Consider the following 22,795-nt stretch of genomic DNA (forward strand, 5'->3'; position numbering starts at 1 on the left):
TAGTCAAAAAGGGGTTGTTTAATTGATAAAAATACAATAGAAGTATACTTAACACTATCATTCACATTACAACTCATTCTGGCAAATGTAAAGGAAAACAACTGACATAAAATGGAAATAATCCTCATCGTTATTGATCTGTACGTCAGTGAGATTAGAGTACACCGGTTCGATTGCTTCCAGAGAAGTTTCTAGGCTCTCGTCGCTAGTTGTAGTTTCCGCCCAGGACACTCGTTTGGAGCTTCTAGAGACGTCTTTCTTCTTGTCAGGGGCGGGAGTGGAGTGTGAGACGGGGGAAGGTTCTTTAGTTGGTGTTTGAGCGCATTTGTCTAAGTAATGTTTTCTTAAAATATATTCACGCATGGAATCTTGAGAGATGCGCTTGGGGGGTGGTGGAGGAGGGAGGGATTCCTCATAAATGGTCGGGTTTCTTTCCCGTTTGACTTCCTGGATTCTCTTGAACTCTTCCTCGTTGGCGGGTAGAGGCCACGCGCCGAGGTGGTTGCGCGCGAGGTGCGAGCGCGCGTGTGCGCCGCAGAGGATGCGTTTGCGCACGAAGTCGTGGAATAGCGTGAGTTCGGAGGCGAGCTCGCGGCGGACGTGCTGCTTGTGGCGGGACGGCACGTTTGGGTCGCGGACTACTAGGAGCGCCTGTCAAACATATCACACTTAAGTTAACTAGCAAGAGTTACCTACGGTTTTAATGTCTATGATATTGTATAATACTTCCTACATTCATGAGTCTAAAAACCTAAGAAAGTACGATATTATTAATATATGCAAAGGTTCAGAAAAAATCAGGTTAAATAATAAAAGATAGTTTGCAAAGCTCACGCCATACGTATATAGACGCTTTTGGAGATGGTACTCGTGCATGTCTGTCACTAAATGTACGAGGCTCATCGCTCGGGCTGCAGTAGTCTGCTTAACTAAGGAAAAAACTAAAAACGATCGGTACCTGCGACGCGGCGAGAGTGGCGGTGGCCTCGAGCGCGCCAGCGACCAGCCTGTCGTTGAGCGGCGGGCCGACGCTGGCCTGGCTGGAGATGCTGGTGAGCGACTCGCTGCGGTTGGCGCGGCGCGGCTCGCCCGGGCTGCACGAGCACGCGCGCCGCCGCCCGCGCGGCGAGCGCGCTCCGCTTGACTCCTCAGCGTGGTACGCCTACAAAAGGAGACTATCTAAAGGTATGCGTCGGCAAGAGGCTGCCGCGACCCGGCAGCGGCTGCCCGGCAGTCGCCGCACTGCTTTATAGGGATTTGTATGACACACCGTCCGATGCAGGCGGCAGAGCGGCGCGGCCGGGGGGCGTGGCCTGCGTCGAGCGGTATGGCAGCGCTGCCCAACTCGTGTCGGTCGCAAAAATGGAGACTTATGAAGAAAACGACGAGTATTTAGTGGAGCTTATCTGATAACTGCCTTCATCAGCTCTGGACGTATACAATAAATCGATTCTACTCCTCTTTGATGAAATTAAAATCATCATTATTTCATCATCTTCTTCGACCTGAAGCAGTTGCTCCACAAGTTTTCGCTTTCGTATATTTAAATTCTCAAACATCGTTATTTTAAATAATACGCAACCGAATCGCACAACTGCTAGCACTGACTCCTGTGTGACTACTGCACGTGGCAGTCGGCAGTCGCCGCCCGGTCGCGCCTATCCGAATGTTTACAGCGGCGCTGCCCAGCTGCCACGTTCGGCGGCGGCGGTCGGTCGCGGCAGCGTCTTGCCGAATGCTATCTTTAGATACTGTTTAGCAGACAAACAGCGTCAACGTTAATAATAAAAGCAAGTGCGGCTAAAGCGTCATTCTATGGAACTTGCTACCTATGATATGAAACCGCCATACTGAAATCATCATTCAGTGACAGTTTCAATATAGCGGTTTGTTTACATACTTAGCAAGTGCTACAGCAGGGCTTTCCAAACCCCAGCCCGCGGCCCGAATCCGGCCCGCGACGCGTTCCAATCCGGCCCGCCGACACCCAAAGAGTCCAGGCCGCGACCCGGCGCCGACGGTGGCCCGCGCGATACTTTCTGAGGCGCAATATGGCCCTCAGGTAAAAAAGTTTGGAGACCCCTGTTCTATAGAATAGAATGACACTTTATATCTAAATCCTCGTGTAGCTGGAATATGTTAATACACGTGATTTGTAACGAAGAACGTAACGTCACGTTCGAAACGTCGACACTAAATACTTCATAGAGGTACAATAATATAGAGATGACACGGGGGAGGGGCCAAAAGACTGAACGAGATGCACTTATGGAAATTTCAGGAGTAGCAGAGGAAGCGGTATTATTGCTTGTCCTTGTCAGTCTCACTTTTTGTTTTTTCCCCATCAAAAATGTAGTATGGTTTATGGTGGGCAACAAATAACCCGACCGAATTACGTAGATTGTTTTTGGTATGTTGTCAGGAATGTTAAAACGTGTTTTTAATATTGGCGCTTTGCGTACGTTTTGTCCCTCACGGAGGGACGCGTATAGCTCGTCTATGTTATACTAGGTCTATGAAATACTTACATGATTCAGCGACCTCGTCAGCATGCAGACGGCCGCGAGCAGCGTGCCGAAGGTGAGCTGCGGGCACGGCTCGTACGAGATCTTGGGCGCGCCGAAGTGCAGCTCCACCAGCGGCTGCCAGCGCTCCACGTCCACGGGCGCGGCGAGCAGCGCCAGCAGCGACGGGCTGAAGGAGTGCAGGCAAAGGGTCGCCATGTGAAGGATCTCCAAAATTCTGTGGGAAAATAATGCGTTACTACAGTCAGACAAGGCTTAGGATGGTGGTTTCAGTGATAGATGTTTCAAGTGGAAGACAACTTAGTTTACATTTAGACCTAAATCTAATGTAGGTATTTATCACTTTCGCAACGTATTCAGCGATAATAACTTTTTCACATCACCAATTCGAAAAAGGGCTTTTTCTTTCCTGCTAGGAAGGATCAAAGTGGCACTTTTCTTCCCTGCTAGGAGGGATCAGAGTAACACTTTTCTGTTCTAGCACACTATTTTTCCATTTCACGTAATTTGTTTAGCTTAAATAATCTATTTAAGCATCATAATTCCCTCATAGGATATGTAAAAAGCAGTATGTGTCACACGGTATGTGTCATCAAAATTATTTCGTCTTGGGCGTTAACAATTGAATCCCTCATTACGCTCAGGATTCAATGTACGCCCTTGACGGAAATATATCATTTTGATGGCATCGTCTTGGGTCGTCCCTTTCGGTTTTCGTCAAGTTTTTAAATTAGTCCTATTCTGCTTTCGTCTCCCATTCTACATTCGTCACAATCGTCGGTGGCTTTCAATGTAGAATGCGTGACGAAAGCAGAATAGGACTAGTTTAAGAACTTGACGAAAAACGAATGGGACGACCCAAGACGATACCATTTTGACCCCTTGTAACACAAACTACTATTTATCTCTTGGATAGCTAAGTGGTAAACTTAGAATTAAAACATTACCTCCAAAGCTCTTGCAGTTGGAGTTTTAAGAGAAAAGACGAGAAAAATTGAATAGAGTAGCAGCTGTGTTGGACTGCGATCGATATAAGAATCCAACACAATGTGCACACAGCTGAATTATTTTTATGCCAGTATAAGGAATAGATAATCCGTGGCCGTATTTCAGTTTTGATACCTGTGTAGGATGGTCGGCGACTGCTGGTTGTCGTCCAGCGGCGGCAGCGCCGGGTCGGAGGAGCGGCGGGAGCGAAGGATAAGCGTCACGCACTGGTATAGACACGCGCTTATGCTCCTCTGTATAAAACATAATCTCGTTAAAAGCTATTGGCAGGGGTATTTAGATATTGGCTGATTTGACTGTAGACATTGTTGAAAGAAGTTATAGTTTTCGCATTTTAGTGGGTTCAGAGAACTTCACGATTTATTTTTCATCCACTGTTAACTAAAAATACGCAATTCTTATTGCAAAGACTGTGCAAGAAAGTGAACCGGACTGAAAATTACTAGACATGTCATGAACAAATTCGGAATTATTTGGATATAATTAATCTAATAAAAGCAGTAAGCCGACTTACCATAATTCCCATCATAGAGTTGATATTCTCTATGCGCCACCTCGACTCGTATTTAACCAGTTGCACAACCAGATTCAGCGTCGAAGCGCACAAATTCAGCGCATCCAAATTCACAAACTGACGAGGAAGCAACACGGCTTCTACTAAATGCTCCAAGTGTACGCCCACGAAAGTTATAGCATCCCCGGCGAAGAACTGACCATGCTTCATCACCATCATGGAGATAAAGTCCAAACTGTGTCCGTATACACGCCACCACTCCTCTGGTCTCCATGACCCGTTCTCAAACTTAGGAGGTAATAACTTCAGCCATAGGAATTGGTCGACGTCACTCATTAGTAGTTCATTAGCGAAAGGTCCTCTCGCGTATGCTGTTAAACATCGTAAAGCGGCTAAACAAGTGTGGTAGTGCCTGCGATCGTGTAAGCAGTTTTGAAGGCAGCACAGCAGTTTGTTAATGAATCTTGTAGATTGGAACCATTGGGGTAGACCAACCGACATGTTGTCGTAAAGTTCTAAGCATTGCTCGAGCATGGCTAAAGAGAGTACAACGGGAGGGATTTCCTCACTCTTTTCTTGCTGTTTAGGCGCCGATTCTTCTTTCATGTCATCGAATAGTTTCTCTAGTTCCCAACTGTTTATGTTAGTTACGGATCTGATGACGCTCTGCGCTATGTCGCTGTTGCCTTTGATCTCGTAATCTAAGGTACTAATGGCAACGGTTCCTATGGACAAAATAGCGCGGACGGCCCTAGGATGAAGACATTCGTACACTATTGCTGTATTAGTGAGCAAGTTATCTATCTGCTTAGCGCTCGCCTTTCGGTTTTCGAAGCAATCTTCCTTCCAATTTGCGAGCATAATGACATACAATTCAGCTAATATAACGACTAATCGTCCATCTTTGAGTTCTTCAAGTTCGTTTAAGAGTGCTGTCATGCACGGCGCAACCATTTTAGCTTTATGAGCGATATTTAAACTAAAAGGCAAACATTTACAGAAAATCGTGGTAAAATCTTTCCAAGATGTTAAGAGTCCCAGCCAAACTGGTACTCTATCAACCATTTCTTCTTCAACAGTCCTACATTTGAACGAGAAAATGTAGTCAATCCACGTATCCAAATAATTCTTGCTCGTATCGAAGAATTTTTCGAGCATGTCCTTGAAACCAGGCTCTAATTTTTCTCGCGAGACAAACAGCTCTATGCCGAGAACGTTGAATATTTGCGCGTAAGTGTTGAGTCCCGGTTGGATTTCACTGAACAGTGGGCTGGTCATGTGTTCCCAGAATTTTGGGTTTTCGCGTAGTTTCTTTATTAGGATTTGCATGTTGTTTTTCCACAGAGCATGGAATAGGCCCATTATGCATGATAGCAATGGGCTGTCGAGTAGTTTTGGATCCTGGAAAATGTTTCCAGAATTAGAGGGTGTTAAAAAGGAACTTCGACGGAAGGAGACAGATAATTTATATGGGTTACACCACAATGAAGAAAATAAAATAGTTTTTGATGAGACAATATTTCAAGCATGTTCTATTATTCTAGCCTCCTAAGGCCCATCCATGCAAGAAAAATGTCCATAACTAGCCGGTGAAATTTGAACTTATAGTGTAGTGAATAGAGTTGATTTTACTTCGTTAGAGAATTGAACGAACAAAACAAATTCAACTCTCTTCCGATTGAAAATAATTTAAATTTCAATGAACTTAATAAGTACTATAGGTAGGACTTCGGCCCTCATAGTCATAAATCTCATAATCCTTATTGCATATCACAGTACGAGGCTTACGGGGCTAGGGTAAAGAAAACATTACTTACAGCCTTAACAGTTCCAAGATAATCCGCCATATAGCTCAACACGCCCTCCACGCTATCATCCGCCTTAACCTGAACTTTTTCATCGTTCCCAGTCTTATCTGTCTTCTCATGGCTGATATTGAAGAAGGCCTCCGTCAAGCCGGGCTGGTTGCCGATGCAGGTGGTCACGAACTCCAGGATAGCGATCTTGAGCTCGGTGGTCTCATGCTTGTCGCTGAGCCGGTCGAGGAACATGACGCGGACCTGGTACGCCGTCATTTCGAGAGCGGCGAAGAGGGACATTTGGAAGCCCTGAAATATTTAGCTGGGATTAGACATACAGTCATGAATACAGAGTTATGATGATAGATGTAAAGTCTAACGAGTTTTAGTCGGAGTTTGACAGCTGAAGTAGACGGAACTTCTGTTGGTTTACCGCTGAATTGCTTGTGTAAAATAATTCCAACCAATGGAACGTTTTATTCCTGGTTCACTTACTGTATATTTTTCAAAGATGCTAAAAATAAGAAATTCACATTGCATTTTATTTATCAGGTAAGCTACAATGGAAGTCTTGACAAGACAAAATTAACAGTTTACAGCGATAAAACTTACGATCCTGATAACTATACACTACTTGGTACTCGCTACTTACATGAGCAAACTTCTTCAACAACCGAAAAGCCAGCACCGGCAAGCTCTTATTAAACGCGTGATTAATATAACTGGCAACCCTAGGCACGACTCTCAGCGCGCCCTTCTGCGTATTCTGCGCGAACACTAAGTGCTCCAGGGGTGTCACTTCACTAGCGGAGGCGACGGTTGATTTGAGGCGCAGCGCGAACATAATGATGGCTACGCAGCGTTGTACGGTGGTTACGTGTTGTGTGCATTCGCCGGACGTCCAGTTGGTTTCGCCGTGCATCATGCGCTCAAGTTGGCTGTTACCTGCAATAAAATATGTCTATTTAATACTATTGGACTAGGAAATTGACTATTTTAGTAACATTTTCTGGCGGACAAGCATGAGTTGCGTTCTCGCACGCGACTCTATACATCTAGCGTGACTCCAAGTATGGACACGCGCGCGAGAACGCAACTTATGCTAGACCGCCTGACGTTGCTTCCACTTAGTCTATATCTACAGGTATTTAAATAGAAGTGACAAACAATTTGTACATTTTCGAGTAGTTATAACATTTATTGGTTTACCGACCAATTACAAAATCGCCTGGATCAGTCACTAAACGACCTGACTTTAACGTACATTATTTGATCGTGTAATGTTTTCATCTACCCTCAACTGGCTTAACGTGCCATTTGAGGGTAGGATCTGTTTACTTTTATCTAAATACCTAAAGATACAGAGTATAATTGCTATTGGTGGGAACCTATAATTGGCTTTCTGTTATTTACATATATAACTACTGTACAATTGATAGCTGTTGGTTCTCCGAATAATAAATAAATAATATAAGGTATGGAAAAGGAGCTATGCCTTTTAAGTGGAGTAAACGCTCAGTCCCTTCCTAGCGCGCTATTTATTTTAACCAATTCAAAAATATCAGACACCGCGTTGTCCAAAGACTGACAGTCCTCCAGACTGACAATTGTTGCCAGTTGAAGAATTTGAAGCACATAGCAGCATAGCATTTGGTTTGATTGTTTGATTTGGACATTGTATACCGTAAACCGGTTGATGGTGACACTCTCTAATCAAATAATATTGTAACATCTGTATACTGACATTGCACAATCTGACAATAAATGATTACTTACTTACTTACTTAAAGCACAGAAATACCTTACTCATATCTCATATTATTGACAAATCTTACCAATTGAAACAATCTTCAGCAACTCCAACGCGTTCTCCGTGTACAACAAACTAAACACACAGGTGTCCTTGGCCACACTGCGGTTGGTCTGTTGCAGCAACAGATTGAGGAATTTGGAGCACAAGTGTAAGAGCGCGCGGCGTTCCCGCGCGTTACTGTAACGCCACTCGGTGACGCTGGGGAACACTTCGCGGAGGATTAGGACGACGCCGGGGAGGATGATCTCGGAGGAGATGCGTTCGTCATCGCACACCTGAGGAGGAATAGTGATACTATTAGATTAACGAACTTTATTTAATTTGACACACATATATTATTGCAGGTACTGTAGTTTACTGGTACTGTACTTACGTGTAGTATTTATAATAATTATGTATACATTACTACAACCATATCTTTTATTGAAACTAATGTTACTGTTTTCTACATCAGTCAGTATGTTTTATTGCTAGGGAAATATCATTTCAGACTTGCGTTATAGGTAATTTTAAACAGAAACCAAAAGTGCCTATTTTTGTCTCAACAAGTTACAAAGGCAATCTTACTCATTCTTCGACTATAACAGTTGACTGTTAATTCATTCATCATCATTGATCCAAAGTGACGGAAACATCGACCGAGACGTGAAAAATAGAATAAATGCGGGATGGATGAAATGGCGGCAGGTCTCTGGAACAACTTGCGATCCACGAATGCCCCTTAAACTTAAGGGGAAAATATACAGAACAATCGTGAGACCTGTTGTAATGTATGGATCAGAATGCTGGGCGACGAAAGTAGCGGATGAAAGAAGAGTGCACGCAGCGGAAATGAGAATGCTGAGATGGATGTGTGGAGTGACGAGAAAGGATCGGATTAAGAATGAGTATATAAGAGGAAGTTTGAAAGTAGCTCCAGTCACGGAGAAAATGAGGAGTACTAGGTTAGCGTGGTAAGGGCATATAATGAGGAGGGATGAATGCCATATAGGCAAAAGAATGTTAGGGTGAATGTTGATGGACGGAGAGCGTATGGTAGACCCAAAAAACGATGGATGGATTGTGTGAAAGAGGATATGAGAAAGAAAGGAGTGAGTGCTGAGGACACGGAAGACAGAGGAGAATGGAAGAGAAAAACATGTTGTGCCGACCCCACATAACGTGGGATAAGGGTAGGGGAAAGAAGAACAGTTGACTGTTAATTAGTGTGTGACAATACAATACAATATCAGTGATCGTACATTTTCCAGAATTTTTGGTGCAGCAGAGTGTAAATTAAGGTTAATATGAACGCTAATTAAACATTAGGGTTGAAATTATTTATACCAATTCTGTTAACACCACTCCGTTGCACTAAAAATGCTGGAAAATGTACGATCACTGATAACAAAATGATGTACCTCTTTTTTAATAACAAAACTTCTGTGACACAGACATATTCTCCTCGGTACGGAGTGAAACATGTTGAGCGTTTATCGACTTAAAATACGTGAGTGACCCGTTCTTAATATATTTAACATATGTACCTCGTGGAATGTACACAGCATCTCGATGTAGGCCCTGAGGAAACTGTACGAGCCACTGGGCTGCTCTAAAGTGACGAGGTAGGCGCCCGCGGCGGCCGAGTCCAGACTTTCACCGGCTGCATACTGAGCAGGGGACAGATGGCGGTTTATTATGCGCGGAAGAAGACCAGTGTTTATTAGCCTGAAAAAAAAATGTCAATGTCAAATGTATACCTATAGTTGGTCAAAGCAGATCTTGTCAGTAGAAAAGGCGGCTTTGAAAAATGTAGGCGGGAAGGGATCTTCTCATAGAAAATTCCTTCGTCACAATACATGTTTCACATGGCGCAGTCGGTAGGATACGAACCTACGCTCCCAAAGGGAATCTGATTTCGTATCATCGCATGTTTTACAGTAAATTATGTAGGTCATTGCAAACAACTTTTATTATGGGACCAACCCGAACATTCGGAATAACATGGCTGTTTTGGTCGAAATATATATGTAAGTAATCCGTTTTTTTTTGTTATTCGGTATGGTTTTTTTAGATAGGTCCCATGGTAAAATGATGACGTATGATCTATATATTTACTTCCCCGAATATAGCTAACCATTGAAAATGCACTTTGTATTATAAAAGCGAAAACATACTGAGAAAAATCGTCAGAGCAAAGGATTCAGAATAAGATATTTAATTACAGTGAAATGGACGGCTTTTTTTATTTTAGGCCTCGGGGTGGCTAGATGTATAAATGAAGCGTAATTCATGTTTAGCGAAAATAACTTTAAAGTAAAACTGTTTTGGAGAAGTCATAATCATATCATAAGTACTTACCGCATATGAATCTCCTTAGGGAACAAGGGGATCAAGGCTGTACACATCTCCAAACACTCCACCAACAACGGCAATGGCGGCGTCTCCGCCTTCATAAACCGCACTAGCACATCAAAAACACCTTCACTCGGCTCTACTAACGCTTTAGGAATCTCCTTATACTCCACTAAAGCTTTTAACACTCCTTTCAATACCTTAGTGCCTTCGTAAACTCTTTGCAACGTCATACTAACATCGTGTTGATGGTGTCCCTTTCTATCTAACGCTTGTTCGATAACTTTATTCAGCACAGTCCAGTAGCTATAAGGAGTTCTGTAGTGTATCATAGTGCCTTCTTTTCTCTCCATGATAGTGGCTTTGGATCCGGCTTCGATGCGATAGGTTGGGCCGCCCAGTGGGTAGTGGTCGCGGCCTATGACGGCCTCTTCGGAGTGTAGAGCCATTATTGGGACTGTGTTCGGGTTGTAGATTTCGGTGTAGACTGGTAGGCTTTTCAGTTCGGCTACGAGCTGTAATGTAGAGGTGTAAGTAAATAAATACCTACATTACCTACTCATGTAGTGATTATAATAATGTTTTCTTAGACCTACTCAGAACCTGCAAACATCTTGTTCATAGTCAAAATTAAATAATTAATGCACATTGTTCATAAGCATTATAAAACATACCTACTGATAGAAAAGGTTAAAGATAGAGAAGAAGTGTGTATTTATGTTAGTTACAAAACAATATGAGGTCACTGGTTTGAGGTAGTAGTGCTTTACTAGATTTCTTAATCAAAAGTGGGTAGATATGCAATGTCTATTACGTAGTAGACTCCCAATAGGGAATAATACGCAAAACTCTGCGTATAGGGCGTCACTGGCAAAATCACAGGGTCTACCGCGAAACACGAAAATCGACAGTACAGTTTCTGCCTCTCTACCACTCTTGCTTATTCGATCGCCAGAGAGGTAGATAACGAAATTTCGTTTTTTGGCGTTTCGCAGTAGGCCACCTGTAAACAAACCAATGTTATAATGAAAACTTGTCAAAAAACTGTTTAAGGGCTAGTATGTATAAGTTACTCTATGGCAGCGGTTCTCAAACTTTTTTGGTGATGGAACCCTTTTGGAAAGCGAAATATTTGACGGAACCCCAAATGAAAATTTTTCGTTCATCACTGTGGACCAGATATACCTATAGAAGTGCTGGTTTTTTTCTTATTACAGTGAAACCTGGTTAATTGGCACCTGGATAAATGGAAAACCTCAATAATTGCAACCAAAAGTCCGGTCCCGGTCCCTTGAGACCAAAAGGCCTCTATAATTGAAATTTTGGAACCTCTATAATTGCAATTTAGATTTTAGTGCTTTTCGTAATTTTGCCTCTGTAATTGACCACATCGCAACTAAGACCTCTATAATTGACACTGTGCTAAAAAAATCCGTTATTTTTGCTCTTCTTTTTACCTCCATTATTGAAACGAGTCTTACTTTATTACCTCTGTAATTGAAATAATGTAGTTGTAGACAGCAGAAACAATATATGTATTAATAGCAATGATCATTTTATTTATATCTTCATCCCGAATTCAATTTATTTATTGGGTATCTATCACAGCCTGTAGTAGGTGAAATACTTTTAATTAAATCAAAAACAAAGTATGCTTTTTACATTCTAATAAAACTTTCTTCTACAATTCAAGGGATTTTTTTTAAACCCAAATGATTAATAAGAAAATAAAGTAGTAATTAATGTAGTGTAAAAGTACAAGTATAGACATAAGCAATATAAAGACCAAAAACCCAGAACGTAAGCGTGTAAATCTACTTTCAAAGGTTATTTGCACCTCTATAAAAGAAATTTGTCAGAACGCAACCTCTATTAATGAGGACCTCTATAATTGACACAACGATTTTTTGAACCTCGTTAATTGACATGACCTGCTTAAATGAAAAACCTGGTTAATTGACAAAAAATGGCCGGTCCCTTGAGATTGCAATTATCCAGGTACCACTGTATTACAAATATTTTCGCGGAACCCCAACAGAGGCTTTGCGGAACCCTAGGGTTCCGCGGAACACACTTTGAGAATGGCTGCTCTATGGTTTACTATGTGCCTAGTGCTGCACTCTGGCGGCAGAACATTGCAGTAATACTCCCTATTTGTAGCTGTGATCAACATTTAAGAATCTAATGATAATAAGTAAAAAATGATTTTAACATACATTTCTTGCACTATTTACGCCGCCCTTAGCCAGCCCAGCTGCCAGCACGCTCAACGCGCTAAAATTATGCGGGAAAAACTCCAACGCCGTATTCCATAACGACACAACCCCATTCCCCTCTTCTTTCTGCATCAGTGTCCAGAACTCAGCGGCTAGTTCTTCAGTCTCTAGCAATAGGGAGCAAAGTGGCATGGCCCCGGGTTGGTTGCTGATGGTACCGTCGCCGTCAAAGCGGTCGCATAACTCGTTGAGGAAGCGGAAGGTGTGGCGGTGGGCTAGGGAGGCGCATGGTGATCCATCCTGTTCCATAAAAACAACCATTATGGTCTCAATATACTTTTTGAATCTATAATAATTATAGTGTCTAAAAAAACCATTTGGCGAGTTGCATTGTTCGTATTGTTCGGTCTCTGATTGGAGTAGGTGGTTATTAATACTAATACTTACGGAAAACACAGGGCTGCTTAGCATTGCATGAAGAAACTCAAATAGCCGCATTTTGAGGGCAGTTGCGCCAAAGTGGTGGTATTGGCTTTCAAACAGTTTTGCATGTTCATTGCTCTGAAATTAAACAATGCAATACAATCTAGTAATTCATTTTCCTGTGAAACTACATTACTTGATAAAGTATGCCACATCTAGAACACTAACTATTTGAATACCTAGATTGAAAAGTCAGAAGGCCAAAAGGTTTACTTGGCAAATGGTGGATAAACAAGTAAATTATGTATTTTCATTCATTCATTCCTTGTTCTGTTCAACGTCATACTTCCCATCCATCGCATTTACCTCATCTAAAACGCACAGCGGGTGCTGTACTTAGGCGTTTTTTATATTTTCCGGATCCGGTGATTTAAACCAGATCCGGTAGCTCCTTAAAAGTCCAGCTAGATTACAAGATTCTCTGGACTGGATTGCAATCCCTAATCACTTAACCACATAAATTTATTAAATTAACAGCCGACTGTGGTGGTCAAAAGGTTAAATAAATAAATTATTTACCTGCAATAAGAGCAACATCCAGGCCATTAGCATGGGGCTGTGCTCAGGGCTGAGTTGCAGTTGTGTGAGTTCAGATTCTACTACTTCTTTTGTTTTGTCAATCCATGCAGGTAGCTTGCCTTGGCTAAAAACAACAAGTTAATTAACTTCTCAACTACCAGAGGCCCGTTTCTCAAAAGCTTGTAACTTGTAATACAAGTGGAAGTCCCTTTCTAACAAAAGCTGTCAAAGAGTGACATCTGCTTGTATTACAAGTTACAAGCTTTTGAGAAACGGGCCCCAGGGGTCTAAATTTGCAGCATTTTTTGGCTATTGACCATGAACTAGGGACATTGTGCTAGTTTTCGTCCGGTGTCAGTTTCCGTCCACTTGACGAAATTTGAATATAAACCTTCATTGCTGCACAAATTTGGACTTATTGCATCCTTAATATCTAAACATTTTATCTATCTACATAAAAAATATATTTCGCAAGTAGCAAATTATAAATGAAATGTATTATTTACTAATCCGTCAAGTGGACCTATGAAGTTTTACATTTAGAAATGATATAGCAAAGAGAATCAAAATCTGGTGGAAATGAGAGGTTAAACTATGCAAAACTAGGGAACCAAATCAATAAAGGATCTAAAACATTAATAATATCATAGAGAGAGAGCATAGTATACTTTAGGTATTTCTATAATATTTTTCCTCCTACCATTTGTCAACCATGGCAAGCATCACCATGAAGATACAGGTCTCCAGATACATCAGTCTCATGCAGAGCTCCTTGTGCTCCTGCTCCAACAACTCATTGTACCCCAAATTCTTCCCAAAATTATGCTTCTTATACAACGAAAACAGTTTTATAAAATCTGCATCAGTAAATGGCTTTTCATCAGCTAAAAGCAGTATGTTCTGTAATAAGGCAACCTTTTCTCGCAGTTTGAACTCTGCCCATTCTTGCCTGACTGTGTCACTGGAAAATTCATTGTGTATTCTTCTAGGAGGCGGAGCGGTATACAAAACCTTTTCAAACTGTTCTATTAAAGATTCCCTCAACTTATCCAATCCTATGTCATTGATTATTTTACTGAATAGTTTTTGATATTTGTGGCTTTTATCATCTTTATGTTGTAATATATGCTGCAACAACTTGAGCAGGAAAAGTCTCTCAGCATAGTAGAAATTCCATATATTTGGCAGTAGATAAGTGGGGCGGGTGTCCACAAAGGCGATATTCTTAAGGGCGTTTGCTGTTGTGCCATAAGATATGTCACAGAGATAGTGCTTAAGTATTTCCCATATTTGAAAACAATCTACATCCTGAAAATAAATATGATAATATAAGTGTAAACTTAGGTAAATGTATTTGTATTTGTACTAAAAAGAACAGTAATACTAACCATGTAATTCTGTAACGTGTGCACAACATTCAGAAGTGAAGTTTGATCAGCATGTTTTGTTTGCAGCTGGGCATAACCTTCTTTCTTCCAAGGTTTATAACTTGCTAGGCCCTCTCGTAATGCGTCGATTATTTCCTTTTTATCCAGCACAGCTGTCAGTTCCTCACTCGATAAACTATTTGATGTTGTCCATCTCCAAAGTTGCTTCCAGTAGCTGCACAAAATTACCTGTTAGTTTCGGAAAATTTTCAATAAGCACGGAGCGCATAAGCAGTCATTGAGATTACTTACCAAACTGTGGCGGTAGGCATGATGTGAATAATGATTTATAACACCGTGCAACAATTACTAACTTGAGCAAGCACAATTATAGATGAATAATTCTTAACAAAATCTATTTACCGCCACATAATTATTTAGGTTAGCTTCACAACATACCACAGATAAAGTCTGACATTTTAAAAATTTAAAATTTTAAACTGTCAAAATAACCGTTTGAGCCTCAGAAGTAACCATTCGACATTTACGCATGATCCATTCAGTGTATCATGCAGCAATTATTTACATCAAAATACTGATTTATATAATACATTATCATATCTTAAGTATATGTGTAGTTATAGTTTATTTTATTTTGTGTAATTATAATTATATAGTTTTTTGGCTTTGGCTGTTCCTTGATGATCTCAAATGGCGCGAATCAAAATTAACAGTTGATTTTGACGTTTATCGACCGACGTCACCACATGTCGGCGGCATCAATCTTTCGCCACTAATTATTTAACAAACTCCGTAGGTAGGTGTGTATACTTTAATTCAGATAAAAGATAGAACAGTGCGCTTGACGATTTAGCCGGTGCTGGACGCTTGTGTCGACTTTCTCTCATTTATTGTGAATACTTTATAAGGTTTTTTTTTCTTTAGGGCCTAACTTTGAAATAACTCCAGCGTTATGGCACCAGCAGCTGCTGCAGTGAAGCCCCAGCCCAGTGATGACCCTATTGGCATCAGGGCAGTTCTTCTGGGGCCGCCGGGATCCGGCAAGGGCACTCAGGTAAGCTTGGATACATAATCACTTTTGCTCTTTGACCTTCATTTAATCTCATTAATAAAGTTCAAGTCTGTTACAAATAACTTGGTACTTGAATTAATGGTGTTACGTTATCATTACATAATTATTACTATCTCATGTTTTTTATGTAGTATAAAATATTTAATTACTATCTCATGTTTGTGTATGCAGTAGTTATAACATAATTATATATTTTTTAGGCCCCAAAGTTAAAAGAGAAATACTCTGTCTGCCACCTCTCCACTGGTGATATGCTCCGAGAGGAGGTTTCCTCGGGCTCAGAGCTTGGGCGTAAGCTGAAGAAGGTCATGGACGAGGGCAAACTGGTGTCAGATGAGTTGGTCGTGGACATGATCAACAAGAACCTTGATCAGCCCGACTGTAAGCATGGGTTTCTTTTGGATGGCTTTCCTAGGACTGTGCCACAAGCCTCAAAGGTGAGAATATTTAACATTATCTTGTCATTATGTATTTTACTTTTTAGTTTTTGCTGTTATAGCGGCAACAGAAATACTCCATCTGTGAAAATTTCAACTGTCTAGCTATCACGGTTCCTGAGATACAGCCTGGTGATAGACAGACGGACAGTGGACTCTTAGTAACAGGGTCCTGTTTTTATCTTTTGGGTACAGAACCCTAAACACAACACAAATGAAACTGTGTTATCTTGTAAACAATTTTAGGACCTCTCTAAAAGTAAACCTATTGATGCCCAGTAATGATATAATTCAATGAAAACCTTCTTAGTAGCTTTTCGTTGATAATAATTGTTATTTTGTAACTAGTTATCTATAATTATGGATATTTACTTTTTATCTGTCATTTAACTTACGCCATATCAGTGATTAATTCATGTAACTACTAGTCATTATCTTTGACACACTTTAATCATTCTTTCAGCTTGACGACTTATTGGCGAAAAGAAAAGCAGAGTTAGATGCAGTCATCGAATTTGGTATTGAGGACAGCTTGCTGGTACGCAGGATTACCGGCAGACTGATCCACCCGCCAAGTGGTCGCAGCTATCATGAAGAGTTCCATCCCCCTAAGAAGCCAATGACTGATGATGAGACCGGTGAGCCCTTGATCCGTCGCTCCGATGATAATGTTGCCGCTCTTCAAAAGAGGTTAGCGACATACAACAGTCAAACTGTGCCACTAGTAGATTATTACATGCGGAAAGGACTTCACTACAGGGTAGACGCGTCCAAGCCAGCGGAGACTGTGTTCAGCAAGATTGACAATATCTTCAAAAGCAGGATCTTCAACAGGCAACGGGCGGCTCAGTAAACATAATCACTATATTAAGGAAAGGTGTTGTACAAATCTCGTTTTTTTATCTTGTCATGCGTCTAACTGGTTGAGTTGCTGTATTTTTGAAAATCTTTATATTTGATCTACTCTAGAGACTATTTTTTTCGAGCAAATACAGTGGATTTAAAAAATTTTGAACTTTGTGTTTGAATATCTTATTACCTATCTAGGAACAATAATAACTTCACTATAATAGAATATGTATGTACACACATATATAAATGTCTCGTCATAGCCACAGAATAAATAATAGTACTAGGTACAGAAAACTCACTCTCTAACAAAGCGCGTCTGTTACGATCAGGAGAGATATGGCCGCTAGGTGGCGACAGCGCCACGCGCGGCTTATGGCTAGCCACCGAAATTGGTGTGGAACGGCGGATATGTACTTTTAGGTACCTGTAGCAAAGCGACGAAATCGCGGAGTGAGCCACGCCTGTCATAGCTAATATTTTATGAATATTACTTTTATGCCGGTTTCCATGGAAAATACAGATAAGTGGAAAAAATAAAACACTGATTATTCTGTTATTGTTTATTCTTGATAACATAATTTGTTTGTCAGGCATTGGTACAGTTAAGAAGTTATTCCATTATTATAAGCTCGATTAAAGGCATACCAACTCTGAAAACACCGCCCAGATTGATTCTAAAACTTCTTAAATACTTAAAACTTGGATATTTAAGTTGGTAACTGTAAGTTCTGTAGTATATAGATTATGTATAAAATTCCTATTTCAATGTGTAAACTGCTCTAGAAACGACTAATACGAAATGTTTCTACTCACTACTAGGGATGTGCCCTAAATACTAGTAGGCATAAGTTTATCAGCCAAATGATCAGGTCAAGCTAAATAGCGTGGGCCAAAACAATTGAATGAATCAAAGTGCATGGAACACACATTTGTTCGTAAACCTTAACTTTTGTTTTCAACTTTATATCTACGATAATAAGGTCGAAATCATTTTTGCTAATTGGTACGCATATTGCTTGTCGTGGGAGTAGAGTTGCTGTGTTTAGCTCGTTGTAGGTAAAGCTGTCTCCATTGAGCGCGATTTACGTCATTGAGACTATGTTTTAAAAGGTTTCGTAACTCCTTTAAATTGTAAGACTGTCTTCGTTTTATAATTATTCCAGAATAATATTTTGCATAGAGACATGCTATAATAGAAAGTAGCTACTCATCGTTGTTAAAAAAAATCGTATTTAGACTCGCCGCATACGGACGGAATTTTCACTCGGTTTTCGTGCGGAATGACGTGTGAACGTGACGTCGCTATGCACATGCATAGTGCTGTCTCGCTTGCACCTGACATTCCGTAGGGAAACCGGACGAGATTTCCGTATGTTTGCGCTAAGGCTCAAATCCGATGTTTCAGCAATAAACTAGATCTAGATTAAATTATAACTTACAACTCATGCAACGCCATCTAGTGGAACAGTTTTGATTGTAACTCTTCTATGATTTGGTTATAGTGTAACTTACAATAGGGGAGAATCAGAGGAAAGGGTAATTATCGATTATATTATAGATCTTTTAAAAAGGGAAATAGTCATATAAATTCTACGTATACGAGTTAAAACGGTATATGAGGATATTAAAATGGTTAATTACTTAGTATAAAAATCACTAGGAAATTCACAGCCGTTATACAACATTTGCACTTTGAAACATGAATTAGGGTATTAATTACGGCATAGCTTCCACTTTTCCGTTAAAATCTAACTAGAGTAAGACCAAGAAAAGTCTGCAGCGGATCTGGTAGCTCACGCAGTGCAAGTGTCGTTTATACCTCATAATTTCATAGAAGTTTGACGTTAAAAATAACACGTGCACTGCGTGGGCTATCAAATCCGCTGCAGACTTTTCATGGACTGACTCTAGTTTGTCTTATTATTAACGAGTCAGATAATGTGAAAGCTTTAGTCTACTGCACTAAACGTTCTGAACGAATGGTTCCACTTACTGTTTACAAACTGTTTCTAAAATTCCTTACATGCCAACACGATTTAGAAACTACTGCGTAAGGATGTCTACATTACCCTCGTGATAAAAGTATTATTTATCCGTTAAAAATTGATTAATTTATCATATGCTTATTGCCACGATTATGGTTAAAGTTTCATCAACGGCAAGCCACAAACATATAAAGTTGTGGCGTGGGGTACGAATGTATTGACTTTATATCAAGTCAATGGCGGCGAAAAGGTTAAAGCTCAAGACGATCAGTGGCGGATTTCCCATAAGGCACAGTAGGCCCGGGCCTAGGGCGGCGAGATATTAGGGGCGGCAAATTGAGACAAAAAATTCGCTGATGATAACAAAAAATAACTCAAAATTAGGCCAGGTAACGAATTCTCAAAAAAAGGTAATATATCTTTTCGTTGCCTGATCTAAATGTAGTCAATATGATGGGTGCTGATGCTGAGAAAGGGGAGGCTACAAGGCTTGGGGCCTAGGGCGGCAAAGACTGTAAATCCGCCACTGAAGACGATACTTGTAAGAATGAATAAAAATAAGCTAGTATTGGGTTAGTATGAATGTATAAAATAAATAAAACACAAATGAAATGGACAATAAATGTATTGTGGTCAGCTCGAAAATGAACTTAGTTTAATATAATACAAAACATTTTCACGAAATGAAAATAACACATTAGGTACATGGAACTACAGGTCAAAAAATGACACTAAGAGTCAACTTCTACGCATTCACAATGGGAAATGAAAATGACAAATGATTTTGTTTCATCTACAAAAGTAATTATAATTAAATTTTAAATGAATGCCGACTAGCAAAAACACATACCTATTTGTAATCAAAGTATTTTAAAAGGTTGTAATGTCCAAGGGTTTGGATTGAAAAAAGACGTAAATTTTAGTGTTTATAAATTCCACTGTCTGTCTCTGACAATTTCACAGCTAGACTTCTGAACCGTTTTTAATTAAGAAAGGTCATCTTTAGATACATCAGGCTTTCGGTGATCAAACTCTAAGGAGAAGTAAGGATGTTTTAGACAGAGCGAAGCCCACACGAACCTACATGTTTTATAAAATTTGATAAAAAAATGGTAAATATAACACCTATGAATTATGAGCGCAACTACGAAGAAAGGTCATCTTTAGATACATCAGGCTTTCGGTAATCAAACTCTCAGGAGAAGTAAGGAGATTTTAGACAGAGCGAAGCCCACACGGACCTACATGTTTTATAAATATTGATAAAAAAATGGTAAATATACCACCTATGAATTATGAGCGCAACTACCGAGCTTACGCATTCATTGTGCATAGAATTGATAATAAGTAAATAAACTTAGATTTGTTTCTTTTTATCAACCAAATCCCTTGGACATTAACAAGCAAAAAAATCCAAACTTATGCACCAATATAGGCATGATGAACCCTTAAGCACCTTCCAATTAAACAGGTACATAATAAGATATTTAAAAATGTATAAATATGGATCCCGATTTCATCTTAACTTATGTAATTTACATGTAAGAATTTATTCAATACATATTTTGTTTCTTCATATGATTTTAGTAAAATTCTGTAGGTAATATAAATTTGACAAAGATAACTAGTGATATGAAAATGATCGATGATTATGAAATCTACGTCTCACCTTAGGGACAAAAACTAGGGCAGGACTCATACAATATCTATGCTATTTTATTTATAGCGCGGAAAGCCGCATTTTCAGCATAGAAAACCGACAACATCCATGAACAATCACTCAGTAAGAGCAAACTTTAACTATAATACACAGGTCCCTATCGGTACAATACACCCACAACAACTGTCATGGATAAGGCGAGCACGAGTTAACACCAAAAGCCGTAGCAAATAAATAACTATAATTAATAAAAGTATGTACAGAACAATTATAAAACAGTCACGGCTTACTTAACGCCCTACGCTAGCAGGTTCGCATAAAGTGGGAATGCATGTTTAATACAGGGACTTAAACAATCCATAAATTCCAAATTTAATTCCTTTTTAAAGTCTACGCATATAACGCCACATCACACACGTCTTATACAAATGAAACCTATTGCTATGGACGTATAGTTGCAATTTCAATAGCATATTCGTTTTCAAAGTCGAAATGCCTGTATATTGTGTGGGTGCCATTTAAATTACGACTATATTTTCATAACATTAAGGTTCATTATTGTTCGTCACTAAAAACGCCTGTGTCGCGAATAAGAGACAGTGAACAACATGCGTCCGCACTTTAAACATGGTCTTAGCTTTGGATTACCTTATCGTCTCAGCTACGTCTAATACTAATTTACAATAAAGCTTCTTCAGAACAACATTTACAATAATTAACAAATATTATTGTTCGACATTAACGAGGTGGGGTGACTCTACTAAAGGTGCCTACACATACAATCCTATATCAAACCGCTACTCATAATAGTCATAATACCTATCAATATTATAATATAGCAAGTGTTCCGAATTTGAAGATCGCTACACTTTTGCAATTTCTTTCACTATATAACTTTCACTTGTGAATTGAACTCATGGGCACCAACATAAAATAATTCCTTGCTCATCTCATCGTTTATGGCGACCGAAAAGGAGCCACAGTCACTTGCCAAGCCTTAAATACACCTTTACTTTCCTTCGATGCTGCTTTGGAGCACTATACATCCATACATTATGACATACATTCTTAATCCATCATTAGGTTACGTGCGTTACAAAAGCCACCTCGTATTTTCTAGGCATCTTATTTTTTACCTTACAATGGCGCCCGAATTTATAGGTCGATCGCTGAATAATAAGTTTACAATTAAATCAAGCTTGCAATGAACAATTTGACAGACGTACCTGCTCCGTGTACTTAATAATGCCCGTAATCTAAAGATCGTTATCGCTCAACCGCTCGAGTCCCAAGACTTAGAAAAGTCCAAAACCTTCAAGTGTTAATCAGGGGTTTTAAAACTTCATACATTAATCGCATTTGTGAACTCAGAGGTTAAGGAACGCTAGGGGTTAAGGACGCCAATAGGTCTTCGATAGGGTTGCCATATTCATTGCAAACTTAGCTCGAACTGTCATAACATGAGTTATCTCTCGACCTATATCAGTGTTAGTGGTGTAGGCAGAGCTGCGACCGGAGTCAGTGGTCGTGTAACCGGTCGTGTGAGCGGCTGGACGAGCGGGATGTCTTGCGCTGGTCGAGGTACGCCGCCGGCGCCCAGCCCTCGCCGTGCCCGCCTGGACAGGAAATTCAACGTTATTGTACAGTAGATGGCGTTAGGAAGCATCCTCATGGGATTGTACATGTACCTACGTTTAAAAATTTCTGGGCTCGTCAAATACGTTACTTTTATTTAAGTTTTTTAGACTAGATTGGATCACCCACTTGAACTTAAAGGGAAAACAAGTATTATTATTACATGTCATTCAGTGTTAACTGTGCTAGCAACTCATTGGCGCCTCTCAAGTGGTCTTGTTCACGAGGTATTAAGTAGTATGATCCGAGTGCCCTTAGAATCTCGCGCCCCGAGGCATGTGCCAAGTATGCCAAAACAATGCTGTGGTGGCACTGCTACCATGTTTTGAAATTGCCTTCTAAGCGCCACTTGCACCATCCCACTAACCCGGGCTTAACCGGTTAAACCGTTAACCCAGTGTGACATTGTACTGGTAACCATGGTAATTCCAGGTTTAACCAGTTAACCCCGGGTTCGTGGGATGGTGCAAGTGGCCCTAAATCATGTAGGGGGCTGTCCATAAATTACGTCATCTATTTTTGACTCCCCCCCTAAAATCATGCTTCAAATGATCC

At 40.2% G+C, this 22,795-nt stretch overlaps 3 protein-coding genes across 4 annotated transcripts in view; 1 reads left to right on the forward strand and 2 right to left on the reverse strand.

The window, feature by feature from the left end:
* Nucleotides 1-15,045, reverse strand: LOC134679914 (nucleoporin Nup188). The gene is made up of 16 exons (XM_063538854.1): nt 14,891-15,045; nt 14,600-14,813; nt 13,912-14,519; nt 13,212-13,335; nt 12,657-12,770; nt 12,210-12,509; nt 10,000-10,508; nt 9,186-9,366; nt 7,682-7,934; nt 6,499-6,791; nt 5,865-6,155; nt 4,048-5,448; nt 3,648-3,766; nt 2,529-2,742; nt 959-1,162; nt 1-651 (listed from the first exon to the last, which is right to left on the reverse strand). Exons 1-16 carry the CDS (start codon nt 14,908-14,910, stop codon nt 67-69), a joined length of 5,430 nt encoding a protein of 1,809 aa, XP_063394924.1. The 5' UTR covers nt 14,911-15,045; the 3' UTR covers nt 1-66.
* Nucleotides 15,046-15,300: 255 nt separating this feature from the next.
* On the forward strand, nt 15,301-17,119 carry LOC134679915 (adenylate kinase). Of its 2 annotated transcripts, none has more exons than XM_063538855.1 (4): nt 15,301-15,395; nt 15,524-15,653; nt 15,872-16,108; nt 16,572-17,119. In XM_063538855.1, exons 2-4 carry the CDS (start codon nt 15,552-15,554, stop codon nt 16,959-16,961), a joined length of 729 nt encoding a protein of 242 aa, XP_063394925.1. In that variant the 5' UTR covers nt 15,301-15,395; nt 15,524-15,551; the 3' UTR covers nt 16,962-17,119. The 2 variants fall into 2 exon arrangements, with proteins under 2 accessions (XP_063394925.1, XP_063394926.1); XM_063538856.1 differs by having other exon boundaries at nt 15,319-15,399.
* A 2,435-nt stretch (nt 17,120-19,554) lies between these two features.
* The window catches only part of LOC134679922 (guanine nucleotide exchange factor DBS-like), a 156,283-nt gene continuing 153,042 nt past the window's right edge, over nt 19,555-22,795 (reverse strand). Inside the window, exon 20 of the mRNA XM_063538868.1 lies at nt 19,555-22,221. Within this exon, the coding sequence (XP_063394938.1) occupies nt 22,124-22,221 (98 nt within the window). The 3' untranslated portion in view covers nt 19,555-22,123. The remainder of the gene's footprint in view (nt 22,222-22,795) is intronic.

This window comes from Cydia fagiglandana, chromosome 3 (assembly GCF_963556715.1).
Source record: "Cydia fagiglandana chromosome 3, ilCydFagi1.1, whole genome shotgun sequence".
Lineage (NCBI taxonomy): Eukaryota > Metazoa > Arthropoda > Insecta > Lepidoptera > Tortricidae > Cydia > Cydia fagiglandana.